Raw genomic sequence first — 15,840 nt, 5'->3', positions numbered from 1 at the left:
CTATTTAAAATAAAAATAAAAAAAAGGGCAGAGGTTCCCGACCTTTGGGTCGTGACCCCACACACGGTGTCCTCCGAAATGCAGATGGGGTCTGAGGAGATTTTTACCACATGGTACAACAATTGTGCTTTAAACACAGCAAACACAGCCTGCTAGCCTGGAGCACGTTTCCTGACCAGAACCCCGAACCCTATTTGACACCAGACCCCGGCGGTGCCGCTCCAAACCGCTCTCTCGCCATCCCCCGAGCTCACAAAGCAAAGTTCTGCATCAGAGTGCATCAAGAGCATCGTTTCAGACAGCAGCACACTTCATGCCACTGATTACAATACACCCGGGTTCGGATTCGGCCCGATACCAGGACAAAATGGTGGATCGGATATCGGAGTGGAGAAAAAAAAAAAACATTCATATACTGTACAATCCTCTAACAAGACCGGACAGAAGAAAATGGAAAAGGTTGGAACTGGTTTGAGAAAAGATTTTCATTGGAACGGGAAATGTTTACATATAAAGAGACATGCCTGTGTTTTTGTAAGAGCTGTTTTTTATTCGATTTATTCTTTATTGTATTTGAAATGTGAGTAATTTCTGTGTAAAAGAGTTTAACTTAATAAACTCAACTGTGGTTTTGGCGCAAGTCTGTTTTTTTTGTTCTCCTTTTGTTTTAGTGTTTAAGCTAATTTTTATTTTGAAAGCGGGAAAAAAAAAAAATGGAGCGATGATTTAAAAAATATATAAAAAAACACCGATCAGGCGAAACATTCTGACATTCTGACATTGAGCGCTGAAGTGAATAAACACCGATGATCTTTTCATCATGTTAGCGGGGGAACGTTTTGTCCTCAAAGTTGACGTGGTAGAAACAAGAAAAATGGGCGAGAGTAAAAAATTTGAGCGAGTTTGACAAATTGTGTCGTCTAGACGTCTGGGTCAGACAGTCTCTTGTGGGATGTTCCTGGTCTGCAGTGGTTAGAATCTATCAAAAGTGCTCCAAGGAAGGAACAGTGGTAAACCGGCGACAGGGTCGTGGGCGGCCGAGGCTCATTGATGCACGTGAGGAGCGAAGGCTGGAGCATGAGGTCCGATCTAACAGACGAGCTCCTGAAGCTCAAACTGCTGAAGAAGTTCATGTTGTTTATACTCCATGGGTCAGGAATGTTTTAGCAGCAAAAAGGGGACCAACACAATATTAGGCAGGTGGTCAACTGTATATTATACAGCATAAAGTATAAAAGTATATAGTATTAATGTATTTAATATTACATTTATATATTCGTAATTCTTTGCTCCCATTGGCTGGTTTGGTTTGGTATGAATAAGCAGATCCCTGACCAGAAACTAAAGATTGCAGTGAGATTTGTTCTCTGTATAGTTATAGAGGTTATACATTGTAAAGGAAATGACTTCCTTATTTATTTATTTAGTATATAAGTTCATAATAAATACTTGAGGACTGGGTCTCATACTGCAGAAGTGGTGTTTCCGTGGTTAAGACAACCTCAGCAACCTCAAGCTGCCCCTGCTGGGCCCTTGGGTATGTCCCCTTAACCCTTAATCTGCTCAGTTGTAGGTTGTAGATGTATAAATACAGCACATGTTATATATACACAGTTTTAGTGTTGTGTGTGTGTGTGTGTGTGTGTGTGTGTGTGTGTGTGTGTGTGTGTGTGAGACCCCTCTGAGGGTTTATTGGGACCTGAGGAGAAGGTGAGTAATGGTAACGCTGATATGCCAAATGGATGTGAGGTTGTACATCTGCATCATATCGGCGTGCTCTAATCATCGCTCGATTCCGTTTCGTTTTTCATCCATTTGATCCCCAAATTAATGCATGAATGATAATTAGCTGGAAGAGGAAACCGGTTAATGAACACTTTTCCATGAGGTAACTGTGAACTCCTCAGCGAGAGCTCTTACTGATGCTGATGAAGCACGCTCTTCTCCGAGCCGAGTGGACGCCGGACTGTACTCGCGATCTTACCTGCTGTTTGAGCTGATGCACCAGTCGGTCCTTCTCCCTCTTCAGCAGAGCCACTTCATCCTGAGTCTTCTTCTTTTTAGAAGAGGACAGCTCCAGGAGAGCGATGTTGGCATCCTTCTCGCTGATGGCTGCCAGCAATGCCTCCTGTCTGTGGAGAGAAAAAAGAAAGAAAGAACACACGATCAGCCATTTCACCCAAACAAGAACCCAAACGGGCGTGTTGAAGTTCCACCCAGCAGTTCCAGCAAGGTGGGTTTCTCAGTGGTGGTGCAACAGAAAAGCGTATCACTGAGGAATTTTGATGCCAGCTGGTACTACAGCAAAAAAATTTAATGTTTCAGCCCAAAAACAGATCGAGTCCCTTTTAGAGATGGTCTTATAAGAGCCCCTTCGAGAGAGAAAGAAAAACCTCCAAGAAACAACCCCCCCAAAAAACTATTCAAAGAACCTCAGTGGTTAAGGATCTGGGTTCAAGACCCAGTATTGCCAAGCTACCCCTCTTGGGGCAATTAAGGCCTTTAAACTTCAGTGCTCCAGGGGCGCTGTATCATGGCTGACCTAACATGACGTCTTAACGTGGGTTAAGATGTTGGACTTCTGCTCAAAAGGCTGAGAGTTCAAATCCCACCTCCACCAAGATGCCACTGCTGGGCCCTTAAGCAAGGCCCTTACCCCTCAAATGCTAAGTTGTATACCCGATATAATTGTAAGTCACTCTGAATACAGGCGTCTGCCAAATAGGGTAAATATAATGGATATGCGAAGAAATAATTTATACATAGACGCACTTATATATCTGTATTCCCTGAGAAAAACGTCTCCTCAGGACAGAGCAACAGAGAACCGTGTGTCACTGGTGGTCTTGTGAGGCTGCAAAAAAGGGATACATTAGAAAACAGCGTTTTCGTCTGGAAAACAAGAAAACAAAAAGCGCGTTCGGTCGCTTCCCAAAAGTTGCTCATCCCCACTAAAAGTCTGAAGACGCTCACATGCGTTTTCGCAGTTTGCACTGCGTTTTCAAACGTATTCACTTTGGAGATCGTGGAAAGCTAAGTAACGACTCAAAACGCCGCCTCCGTATGGACGAGAAGTGGAAAAAGAAAAATATGCGTCTTCTTCATATTTTTAATTTTGAGCATGTGTTAAGTTCACTGACAAAAATCCATTTGAACGTATGGAGCTCATTTTTCATATACCGCCATTTTCCGGAACCACTAAGGCAGCTGTGTTAGTAGACTCCAGAAAACATCAGTATGAGTTCTGGGATCAGGTTCAGTTACAGAAAGAGAGTGGGAGAAAGTGCAGCGACACGCCGCTCGACCTCTCTGACAGCGGCGATGGAAAAAGCTGATAGCGGAGGCAGGGGAACGTGTGCAGCAGTGGTGGCGGCCATGATGACTTCCAGAGCAGCGGCGGTGAAGCTGAGAGAACACCGTCAGCTCAGTGTGTGTGTCGAGCCTGATCCAGCCTCTGCTGTTTTCCATCAAGGCGGGCTTCTTTTGTGACTCTTTCCTTGCCGCACACTTCGCCGCCGCAGTCCTTTCAATCTCTCAATTTCTAACCCTGACCTCGCTTCCTGCTTTTCTGGTAAGATGTTCCTCTAGATTTGTTCCACGGAGCTGCCCGATTGGTCCTGAAGCCCTATCCCTGGATGGAGTTCTCTTTAAGTAGAGATCACTCTTTGCAGCTAGGAATGGTGTCCACATGAGCAACCTAAAGATCTGTGAAGTTCCTGAGAAACTTCAGAACTTTGAGGCTGAATTTGGACTCTTATTAATATGTCCATCTACTCCAATAAATGTAATGGACTGTAATGAATAGACTTTCGGTGCTGCTCAGATGGGGGTGAGGTTCCTTTTGAGTCTCCCAACGTTTTTTTCTCATGGAGTCTCAGACAATTTTTCCTTTGCCACATTTGGCCACTGGGTAACTCAGAGATAAACTTATAGGCACTAACCATATAAATGAATATTTTATAACCTATTTATTTTTAAAGCTGCTTTGGGACAAATTCCACTGTTAAAAATGCTCTACAAAGAAAAATGTGGGTGGAAAATGTCTGGTAAATTTCCAGAAACTTTCCGGAACTATTCTGCAAATATTCAAAGTTGGAAATTTGCCAGGAATTTAAAGGAATTTATTAGAAATTTGGGGAAATGTATATAAACTGTATCATATACAAACAAACATTTTGTTTGGTCATCAGCTGACATGCATGCAAACTAATACAGGTTTTAAAAAATGACACTTTTAAACAAATGGATGTAATATTTATGTAATTTATGGGGGCGTGGCCTCAGTAGGGCAGAAATTCTACTGAAATTGCGTTAAATCTGGTTGTTTAAACCAAAATGATCCTGCGAGATTTTTGTTCCTACTACATTTAAGATCCCTGTTAATTCCCATATATTCTCCTTAATTCCCATGGAAAGTTTCCAGTCTTGGAAACTCCTGGAATTGTGCAACTCTAGTCGGCGTTCACATTTATTTAACTTGTATTTATTATATTTATTTAAATATTTCATTATTTTCATGTTCAACAGGGTTGAAATTTAGAAGCTCTATAGCAGGAGATCTTCCACTCCAGCCCATGCAAAACAATGGGTTTTAAGTCCAAATTTCATGTCACAGGATCCAAAGACGTCCTACACAATTGCGTGCCTCCAAATTTATGGTAGCAGTTTGGTGAAGAACCACAAACGTCTGGAAAAGCCGGGTGTCCCATTACTTTTTACTGGACTGCATATATTTTATGTGCATTATTAATCTCATTTCAGGTTATTTATTAGGAAGGCCATGTCTATAAATATATATAAAATAAAATGCATATGCCGTACGTACGAACTAATATTTTGACATTTGTGTGAAGTTGTAAACAGGGTTGTAAATTAACACATTTTTATTAAAGTAAATATCCGGCCATCCATTAGAATGATGAACAGATTGTGATTGTGAGAAGTAACAACACGGATATAAAGTCTGGACACACACACACACACACACACACACACACACACACAATTAAACGTGTCTCGTTGACGCCGTGTGTCTATTCTCTAACACACTCCTAAACAGGGTCTTACCCTCGTCACCATTTGTGGTCAACGGTCTCTGATTAATCCTGCATTTGTTTGACTTCAATCACTTCAACCATCAAACAAAGTAAAAATACGGTGGTGTGTACACAAACACAAACACAAACACACACACACACACACACACACTTAACCCAGTGCTGCCAAAACCACTGTGCTGTAGTGTAAACTAATATACGAGCTCTGGAGATGTTCCAGCCTCCTCCTCACCAAAGGCACGTTTCCTCAGAACCGCCTTTTAATACACTGTCCTCCTGACTAGCAACACTCGTTACGTTCAGCTGCAGACCACAGGTACCAGTTGAGCTCACATACAGACCGTTTACTCAGGATAAACGGAGCTCCGTTTCTGCTCCACGGCCTCTTGGTGCAGCCGTGATGAGCATCCTGCAGCATGAGAAGATAAAAGGAACGAGGCGTGAATGCTAACCATCGACAAAAAAAAAAAAAACCTCTGAAGGAGAAACCAGAGGACAGATATACGTAGCTTAAACACCGAAATAATTATTTCTGTCACGTTTTTTTTACCAGGTGAAATTGTACATACACCAGACACTAATATAAAGGTAAGGTGCGAAGGCCTGGGGTGAAGTCGGTGTTCACGTTCATAATAAAGGTGTTCAATAGGGTTGAGGTCTATATCAGCTTAAGATCTTCACCTCCAACCCATATCTTCATGGAGCTGGATTTGTGCACAGTGGCGGTTTGGAACTCCTGGAAAATGTTACCGCATCTAAATACGTCTCGTGTAATTGTTTGTCTCCAACAGTTTTTGCGGAAGAACCACATATGGGTGGAAAAGTCAGGTGTCCCAATACTTCTGGCCATATAGTGTTTCTAACAATATGCCCTGTTTTCTAACAGAGACTGTGTGTTAGTTCTGTGTCATAATTAAATATATTTAGAAATGTATTCGTGTTTTTAAAAAAGCACAGTTTTTAAGCACAGAAACAATTTAATTTTAAAATATAACATGCCAGAGACATAATTAAAAATTTTTTTATTTTTAATTGATATATTTTACTCATATCATATCTGCATTCGATAATAACGATTGGCTTTCAAAATAAAATTTCCCTTTAGTTATTAATAGGGGTTGAGGCACCAAAATCTATTTGGAAATTTCCAGACTGTGGGACAAATACAGGAAAAACCTCTCATAGTTTTTCCGGGTTCCAGTCCGCTGTCATTACGAGAGCGGCCTCTAGAGGCGAATCACTGACGCCGCGTGCTGTTTGTTTTTACACGTGAGACTGCGTGCTGCACGGAGAGCGCTATATTATATTTATTATATATGATTTATTAATTGTAGAATTATACTTAGTAATATAGTAATATTTATTTCATTCAGCACATTTTCATGATTCAGTACTTTTTTGTAATAAAGTACAAACTCTATTACACTTTCGATCGACCTCTAGTTATTAACGTAGCCTATTTATTTTTTGTTAGATTCACCCACCAATCATACGAACAGGCAGAAGTCAGTAAATGTTTTGATTTCAATACCAATGGATAGGAACAATTTCATTATGATAGCAATAATGCTCTTTTAATAAGCGATATAGCTCTTGCAAATCAAATCATAATAAAATCTCCACAATAATACTGGTAGTCACTCCTGCCCATGTCATTTTCTGTTCCAGAAACCCCCCTCTCACAGAGAAAAGTTTGGGGACCCCTGGTTTAGACTAAACACCATCTTATATCTAAGCCACACGTCAGTAGGGCATCGGCATCGAGACATTCTTAGGGAAGGTGGTAGCTCAGTGGTTAAGGCATTGCATTTTGGATCGGAAGGTCACGAGTTCAAATCCCAGCACCACCAAGCTGCTACTGCTGGGCCCTTGAGCAAAGCCCTTAAACCTCAACTGCTCAGTTGTAAGTCGCTCTGGATAAGAGCGTGTGCCAAAATGCCATAAATAAATTCTCTTCTCACCTCATTGAGATGTTTGGTAAGAAGTCAGGAGTCGGTTTAGGGATGAGGAATTTGGATAAAAAAAAAACAACAGGCTGTAAGAGAAGAGTCTGTAACGCGTTATCGCGGGAATCAATCAGCAGGTAAGTATCTGATACTGCCTCATTTGGCAGGTACAAATAATATACAGATATACGGTGCAGCTGGAGATTGGAGTACTCCAATACATCTCACTGGACTTGATTTTAAAGGACACTGTGTGAGTGTGTGAGACAGGAAGAGGTAAAGGTGAAATATCGCATCTGCTCTCCAGTAACAGGAGGGATCTGGCTCTCAGCTCTCTCACCGGAGAGAAACCGCACGGCATATTTAAGACTTATTAAATAAACAGATCCACTCTTCCATCATTAAAACTAATGCTGATCTACGAAGAGCGATACATTTGACTGTGGAATCAGTCTCACACTATGGGGCTTCACACTACATGCTGTGGCACTGCGAACCTAGAAAAGTTCAGAGGAATAGAACAGAGATCAGTTGCTAAGCCAGAAAACACAGAGCTCATAGCACAGAGAACAAAATAAACCCAACATGGAGGTGTGGATTATTCTGAAGTCAAATCTGATTGGTGGAAAGGTGATGGGTTGTACGGTATGATTATACAGCACTCCTAGTAATACGTTATTGTTTCCATATACAACAACCTGCTGTTAGTTGTAAAGAGGCTAAACGGTTGTTGGTTGCCAAGGAAACGCATGTGTTTGCTCATACTCGCACTAATCAGGACAACATGCTCTTTCGTTGTTAACTTGTATAATGGACGCGTTTAAAATCTGCTTCCGTTAATGGAAGGAGTCTCCAGTGTCAGTACCTATAGTAGTATCTATCTATCTATCTATCTATCTATCTATCTATCTATCTATCTATCTATCTATCTATCTATCTATCTATCTATCTATCTATCTATCTATCTATCTATCTATCTATCTATCTATCTATCTATCTACAGTATCTGTCTGTCTGTCTGGCCATGTGTGTAAATAAAAAAATAATTGTGAAAAGCAAACCGAAAAACAGGATTAGCACTAATAGGACATACACGCACGCACACACACACACGCACGCACACAGGTACACGTTCACGTGTGTATATATACAGGGAGTGCAGAATTATTAGGCAAATGAGTATTTTGACCACATCATCCTCGTTATGCATGTTGTCTTACTCCAAGCTGTATAGGCTGGAAAGCCTACTACCAATTAAGCATATTAGGTGATGTGCATCTCTGTAATGAGAAGGGTGTGGTCTAATGACATCAACACCCTATATCAGGTGTGCATAATTATTAGGCAACTTCCTTTCCTTTGGCAAAATGGGTCAAAAGAAGGACTTGACAGGCTCAGAAAAGTCAAAAATAGTGAGATATATTGCAGAGGATGCAGCAGTCTTAAAATAGCCAAGCTTCTGAGCGTGATCATCGAACAATCAAGCGTTTCATTCAAAATAGTCGACAGGGTGCAAGAAGCGTGTGGAAAAACCAAGGCGCAAAATAACTGCCCGTGAACTGAGAAAAGTCAAGCGTGCAGCTGCCAAGATGCCACTTGCCACCAGTTTGGCCATATTTCAGAGCTGCAACATCACTGGGTGCCCAAAAGCACAAGGTGTGCAATACTCAGAGACATGGCCAAGGTAAGAAAGGCAGAAAGTCGACCACCACTGAACAAGACACACAAGCTGAAAGCGTCAAGACTGGGCCAAGAAATATCTCAAGACTGATTTTCTAAGGTTTTATGGACTGATGAAATGAGTGAGTCTTGATGGGCCAGATGGATGGGCCCGTGGCTGGATTGGTAAAGGGCAGAGAGCTCCAGTCCGACTCAGGCGCCAGCAAGGTGGAGGTGGAGTACTGGTTTGGGCTGGTATCATCAAAGATGAGCTTGTGGGGCCTTTTCGGGTTGAGGATGGAGTCAAGCTGAACTCCCAGTCCTACTGCCAGTTTCTGGAAGACACCTTCTTCAAGCAGTGGTACAGGAAGAAGTCTGCATCCTTCAAGAAAAACATGATTTTCATGCAGGACAATGCTCCATCACACACGTCCAAGTACTCCACAGCGTGGCTGGCAAGAAAGGGTATAAAAGAAGAAAATCTAATGATATGGCCTCCTTGTTCACCTGATCTGAACCCCATTGAGAACCTGTGGTCCATCATCAAATGTGCGATTTACAAGGAGGAAAACAGTACACCTCTCTGAACAGTGTCTGGGAGGCTGTGGTTGCTGCTGCACGCAATGTTGATGGTGAACAGATCAAAACACTGACAGAATCCATGGATGGCAGGCTTTTGAGTGTCCTTGCAAAGAAAGGTGGCTATATTGGTCACTGATTTGTTTTGTTTGGTTTTGAATGTCAGAAATGTATATTTGTGAATGTTGAGATGTTATATTGGTTTCACTGGTAAAATAAATAATTGAAATGGGTATGAATTTGTTTTTGTTAAGTTGCCTAATAATTATGCACAGTAATAGTCACCTGCACACACAGATATCCCCCTAAAATAGCTAAAACTAAAAACTACTTCCAAAAATATTCAGCTTTGATATTAATGAGTTTTTTGTGTTCATTGAGAACATGGTTGTTGTTCAAATTAAATCCTCAAATAAAATTAATCCTCAAAAATACAACTTGCCTAATAATTCTGCACTCCTGTATATATATATATATATATCGAGGAATGCCCACACACCCTTTGCCCTTAGAGGAGCTCATGACTTATCAGCTCTTCTTCCTGTGGCTGACAGTCCAACCTTAATTAACACTGATAGCAGCAGACCAGCGTTTCTCTGCCTCCCCCAACCGCACACAGACACACCACACACTGCTGCTATCTCCAGCAGAACAGCCTCCCATGGGAACAATTACACACACACACACACACACACACACACACACACACACACACACACACAGCGGACAGGACAGTGTTCCATAGATCAGATCACCAGTGTGTGTGTGTGTGTGTGTGTGAGAGAGAGAAAGAGTGGGGCAGAGAGAGAGTGAGAGAGTCGATTTGTAATTCTTGCTGCCTCTTGCGCTATGTACAAAATAAACGTTATATATATTTTACATTTCAGCCATCTTTCAAGAGACTCTTACGAAACCTGTTTCACTGCATGTTCCCCAACCACCCCCCCCTTCCCATTAAAATTCAGCTACAAACGTGTCGAAAGCCAATCCTGGGAAGAATTAACATCCACACACACCAACGCATAGCCCTTTCACAAACACACCTTTGTAGTGCAAAAAAAGAGGATCTTTTCCTGTTGTGTCTGCAGGAAGTAACAGCGCTGCCTCTGCCATGTTAATCTGTATTCTACGTGACTCTAAGGACACGCCTCGGCCTCCGTAGCGTTGTGATGCCTCATATTCACGTAGCAGCAGCGGTGCTGAGAGAACGCGCTCGAGAAACGGTTTAGCAACGAGAAATCCATCTGAAATATTGCTCACAAATTACTGGTCACTTTCTAAATAATAAAAGAATAGCAAATCTACTGATAATATATTAATAATTAGTTTATGCAGATATGTTAAAAACAATGTATCGAGATACAAATGCCCACTTGTATCTGATGCACACTTTTCTTAAATCGATCTCCGGGAATGAATGCTATTCAGAAATAAAAGAAATGGCGGATTAAAAAAAAGAGGAAAATCGGTCGCAGCACACTATTTATTGCAAAAGCCAGGAAATAAGTGAAGGGAGAGCGCAGGAAGTGAAGCGGTCTGGTGATGAACGCTTGAGATGCGCTAGACAGAGCTTGACCACAGATGCACACCATAGACACGCACCATTCACATTTACCGGAGCCCTCGGAAAACGCTTGTTCCTATGGCAACTATGGCTGGGGGGATTCTACCCAAAACACAAGAGGGAGACAGTGAGGGTGAGGCCGAGAGTACCCTTCCTGGGAAATGAAGCTCACGAAGCAGATCCACCTGTGGAAGCCATTACTGAAACAGATGGAGAGGAAAGATGCATAGCGATCAAGAGGAGTGGAGACACAAGGCTTAGGAAAACACGGGAAGGAGAGAACATGGAAGCAACACCATGGGACCCCAAACAAAGGATTAAAGATGTCAGTGAGACATACGGTCCTTAAGCCCGATGCTGTTGGCCGAACGCAGCAGCTTAGTGGGATACTCGACTTATGGCTTATGACATAACTACAGTGTGGGTTATTGAGATGTATTTTTTTTTTTGCCACAGCTGGTCGGCTTAAGAATTTCCATTGTAAATAACATGTCAAGGACAAAGACCATAATTTATAAAGAACGGTGAATTTCTGCTGAAATACCACTGCTGTGTTCAATTAAAGTCAGTCCGAATTGCGCAAGTCCTGTGGTAGTTAAGAACGTAAGCGTATACTCTGATCTGTGTTCAATAATTAGTCGCTGGAGCATCCATATTTTATGACTTCAGTCCACATGTGCTTTCAGCGTTTCGAACGCACACTGCAGCGAGACTCGGTCTGCACCCAGGAGGGGGGGGTGGGTTGCAGGGGAGCTTTTGAAAGAAGCATGTTTGAAAGGGGTATCTTAGCGGGTTATTATTGGAAAGAGAAAATAATCATAGAAAGAACCGAGAGCAACCACGGTAAACTGATCCCATCTCACTCTCAGACACTCTGCCCCGCGGATTAACTGTTAGATGTCCACTGTCCACAAAGTTGCAATCTGTTTGCAAATGAGGATTCGAAGACTTGTCATGGGAGCAGATTGGATTCTGCAGAAATTTAGGGGCATAGTCAATGTTTCTGCAAGCACAAGACGGATCGGTCCATTTTTCTGCAGTCACAAAATGGATTGGTAAATCTTTCTGCAGGCACAAGACGGATCGGTCCATTTTTCTGCAGTCACAAGACGGATTGGTCTATTATTCTGCAGGTATAGATGGGACTGGTCAAGGTTTCTGCAGGCATAGGTCTGGATGGTCCGAAATTTCTGTAGGAGCAGGTGGAATTGGTGCATTTTTCTGCTCGCACAAGTGGGAGTGGTCAAGATTTCTGCAGACACCTAACAGATTCGTCCATTTTTCTGCATGTATAGATGGGACTGGTTTTCTGCAGTCACAAGTGAGAGTGGTCAAGGTTTCCACTGGACAAGGTGGGATTAGTCAAGGTTTCTGCAGGTACATGTGGGATTGGTCAAGGTTTCTGCAGGAGCAGGTATTATTGGTTAAGGTTTCTGCAGGAGCAGCAGGAGGACAAACTGTTTTGCATTTCTTCACCCAAAACGAGCCGAAATTTAACCGGGCCGTGACTTAAAACCTGAGGTACGAACCGAACCGTGAATTTTGGAAACCGTTACTGAATAGTGATGAGCGCAAATGCCAAGTTGCTGATTTATAAATCTCGAAGGCGAAGACTTGTTTATGTAAAAACAGACAGGCATGTATAAAGGTGAAGACACTCTTGAGGTATGTCAGCTGGTCTTTGTGGCCTTGGCTGGGTATTATTACGTCTGCCATAAAACACCATGTCTAGATAGAGGGTACGGAGGCACTGCTCCACTCTGAAGACACTGATAGACACACTTTACTATGAGTGGAGGATAGATGCCAACTCTTATCCCAAGGTAAACCATGGAAAACTTGCATGCAGCACACATCAAGGCTGCTTTTTATGGCACCGCTCAAATGTTCCTACAAAGTTATGCAGGCTGGCACAATCTGTAAGGAATCCGGGAACTATGTGGTCACCTTAATTACACAACATTTCTATTAAGCTCCTCAGCATGATAAAGATCCTCAGGATCAGACCATGCTCATGTGGATCGCATTTAAAGGCTGGTTAGATCAGTGGTGGATATATGAAGAGTTGGTTTCTTAAACAGAAACAAGGGGGTGAGAATCCCACAGACCAAAATGAAATGCCCCTAGGCACCACCAGCCACAGTCTAGTTTCCACCCCATAGAATGCTATAAAACAAACACAGATGCCCTTCGTTAAATCCTTAACTACCAAACCCAGAGGTGAATACTGTATCTGCAGCAGTGATGCAGCTCAAACAAACACGTCCGGGTGATGAGTTGAGCCTGGCTTAAAACTTCATGAAGCAACCTGCTGCTTTCCTCATCGGACCTTTGTTATTTATGAGCGCACCACAGACGTCCTACACTGGCTTGAATTTAGGCCTGTCAGTCTTTTTACTGCTCTTCTTTATGACTGTGTCTCTCCCCCCCACCAGAGATGGCAGTATTTCAGACACTTTGTTAAAGGAGAAGTCCTACATATGACTTCAGCACATCTGTGAATGACATTCAACTCCCAATACATCCCCCAACTCTGATCATTGTTAACCCGTCCGTCGTAAATACGCAGATAACATATTTTAATAAAATATTACATGCTACATAAAACCAAAGCATGCGTGGCAGTTTTATCCAAAAGCACTTCGTCTTTCCCCGATGTCCATCGCAGAGATTTTGCACTCTTTTACTCTCGCGAACTTTGCTCGCCTGCTACATTTCGGTTCCCCGCAGCTTTAGGAAAGTGGATTTACGTGATTCTGTGACCTCCATTAGCTCAGAGCGAGAGAAGCAACAAATCCAGCAGACAAAATGCCTCGGTCTGCCACACAAGTTACGAACAAGAGGGAGTTTGCTGTGTGCTCCATCAGGTGGCGGTCTGGATTCCTGATGTGTTTAGCAGTAATTGACACGATTTCCATTCAAGGCATGTGTACAACATTGTACTAAAAACTCAAACCAGGGACTGAATTACCCTGAATCTTATTCCTGTCAAATGCACAGTAAGACATCAGATCCTGATTCCAGAGCAAAAAGCACGAGTCTGAAAACAAATGGAGAAGAGATAAGTGCTTGGAGGGGCAACAGAGTGCAAAGGATGACTAAGTGCTGAATGTATCCAAGCAATCAGATTACATTTAAATAGACAAAGAGAGATTATGATCAATGGCCATAATCCACTCTAGATCCATCCCTGAGAAGATCCAGCATGATGATGACAGAGCAGAAACACCACACCTGTCAGGGGGCATGTTGACAGCTTCAGCTTTTTTTTTTGCTTGGACGTCATGATGTCACCAGGGCAGCGAGGACGAGTGATACAGAGCAGATCCGGGAGGTCCTGCTGACCTGTAACAGCCTGATAACAAGCCAATAAGTTTGCTTTAAAAATAAAAATAAAAACACTTAAAGGCTGTTTATCAGCAATGCTAATGCGCCTGTTGTAATCCACCACTACAGAATAAAAGAGCAGCTGAAAAAGTCCCGCACCAAAATCGTAGCATTTCACCTTCAGCCATCCACTCTGCTCTGACAGGACGCTCCGTTATCTGACCCCGGCTCTGGATGCCTCGGTGCTTCTGACAGCTACTTGTCATAGACAAGCAGACCGCTGGAAGGGTTTCCTGTTCCCCCTCCTTTGCGTTATCGCACTGAAGACAGGATGAGTTCGAGGGATGAGTGCTGAAGCTGAGTTTTGAAACCTGTTCTATAATTTACAACCGGCACACAGAGACGAGCCTGTTATATTTGAGAAGACCAGCTTCTTTATCTCAGGGATGACATGGGTGAAACTGAAGACTGAAAAGCTGCCCCTCTAAATTCCTGAAAGATCCATGACTGAGCAACTCAAAAACTTTGAGGATGGATTTCAAAATCTCCGTCACGAAGGCTACGCTAATCTAAATAAATTAGAAAATCGCGATTCCGTCTAAAAATGCTCCATGTACATGCTTTCATTTTCAACCGATTCCCAAAAAGTCGCTTGTCCTCACTGATACAAGCAAAAAGCAAGATGCTCAGAGCCAAGCGCAGGTCACCCATGATACAGCGCCCCTGGAGCACGGAGGGTTAAGGGTCTTGCTCAAGGGCCCCAAGAGTGGCAGGTTGGCGATACCGGGGCTTGAGCCCCCGGACCTTCCGATCAGTAACCCAGAGCCTTAACCACTGAGCTCCCACTTCCCACAAGGAAGGACCACTGTGTGAAAGGTTGTGAGTTTCAATAACCCAGAACCCAAAATTAGAGGCACGAAACATTTTTTTTACTTCTGCATCTCTGTAAAGCTGCTTCGAGACGATGTCCAATTCAATGCCCAAAGAATGAATTTAACTTAATCTTCCAAAGTGCAGTAAGTCAAGTCAAGTTTATTTCTATTGCGCTTTTCACAACAGACATTGTCTCAAAGCAGCTTTATAGAAATCAACAGTCAAGGTGAACGATGTGTATTTATCCCTGATGAGCAGCCGTGGCGACTGTGACAAGGAAAAACTCCCTTAGATGCCTTGAGAGGAACCAGACTCAAAAGAGGAACCCATCCTCATTTCGGTGACATCAAGAGTTTGATCATAAATCTTTAAACAATACAGAACACTGTAGAGAGAGAACTAACATGAGTACTGGAGTATAAGATAAGTAAATGTTCTTTCTACAGTCTTTGGTATAACTTTTCCCCCACAGAAACCTGAGCATGAAAACATTTCCCACTCTCAGTTGGCTGTATGAAGGGGTAAAGGAAGGGAGGTAAGAGTAGCCTAAACACAGCGATACACTTAACAAGCAGTACATGTGCCACTCTAGCTGTGGCCGCTTTGGCTTCGTGCCGAAAAGCCACATCAGCGATGCCCGTAAATGCCTGCCTGCCTCGCTCGAGTCGCTCTGCTCCGTTTAACAGGCAAGACTTTTTTCTACCCCGCAATGCCCCGTGCCAGTTCTTGTAACCTGGCTTTACAATGTTATTATTTGCCCTTCTCCTGTTTATTTATTCCTTTAATTGGTGCAGAGTTTGGGTGCAGGAGCTGTAAGCTGGAGAGCTGCGGTTTT

General features: G+C 42.7%; 1 protein-coding gene across 1 annotated transcript in view; it reads right to left on the bottom strand.

Moving 5' to 3' along the window:
- erc1b (ELKS/RAB6-interacting/CAST family member 1b) overlaps positions 1-15,840 on the bottom strand; it is a 198,812-nt gene that overhangs the window by 58,929 nt on the left and 124,043 nt on the right. The window contains 1 exon segment of the mRNA XM_046873276.1: positions 1,985-2,132. Within this exon segment, the coding sequence (XP_046729232.1) occupies positions 1,985-2,132 (148 nt within the window).

Source organism: Silurus meridionalis, chromosome 18, assembly GCF_014805685.1.
Source record: "Silurus meridionalis isolate SWU-2019-XX chromosome 18, ASM1480568v1, whole genome shotgun sequence".
Taxonomy (NCBI): Eukaryota; Metazoa; Chordata; class Actinopteri; order Siluriformes; family Siluridae; genus Silurus; species Silurus meridionalis.
This window is presented reverse-complemented; position numbering and strand designations above follow the sequence as displayed.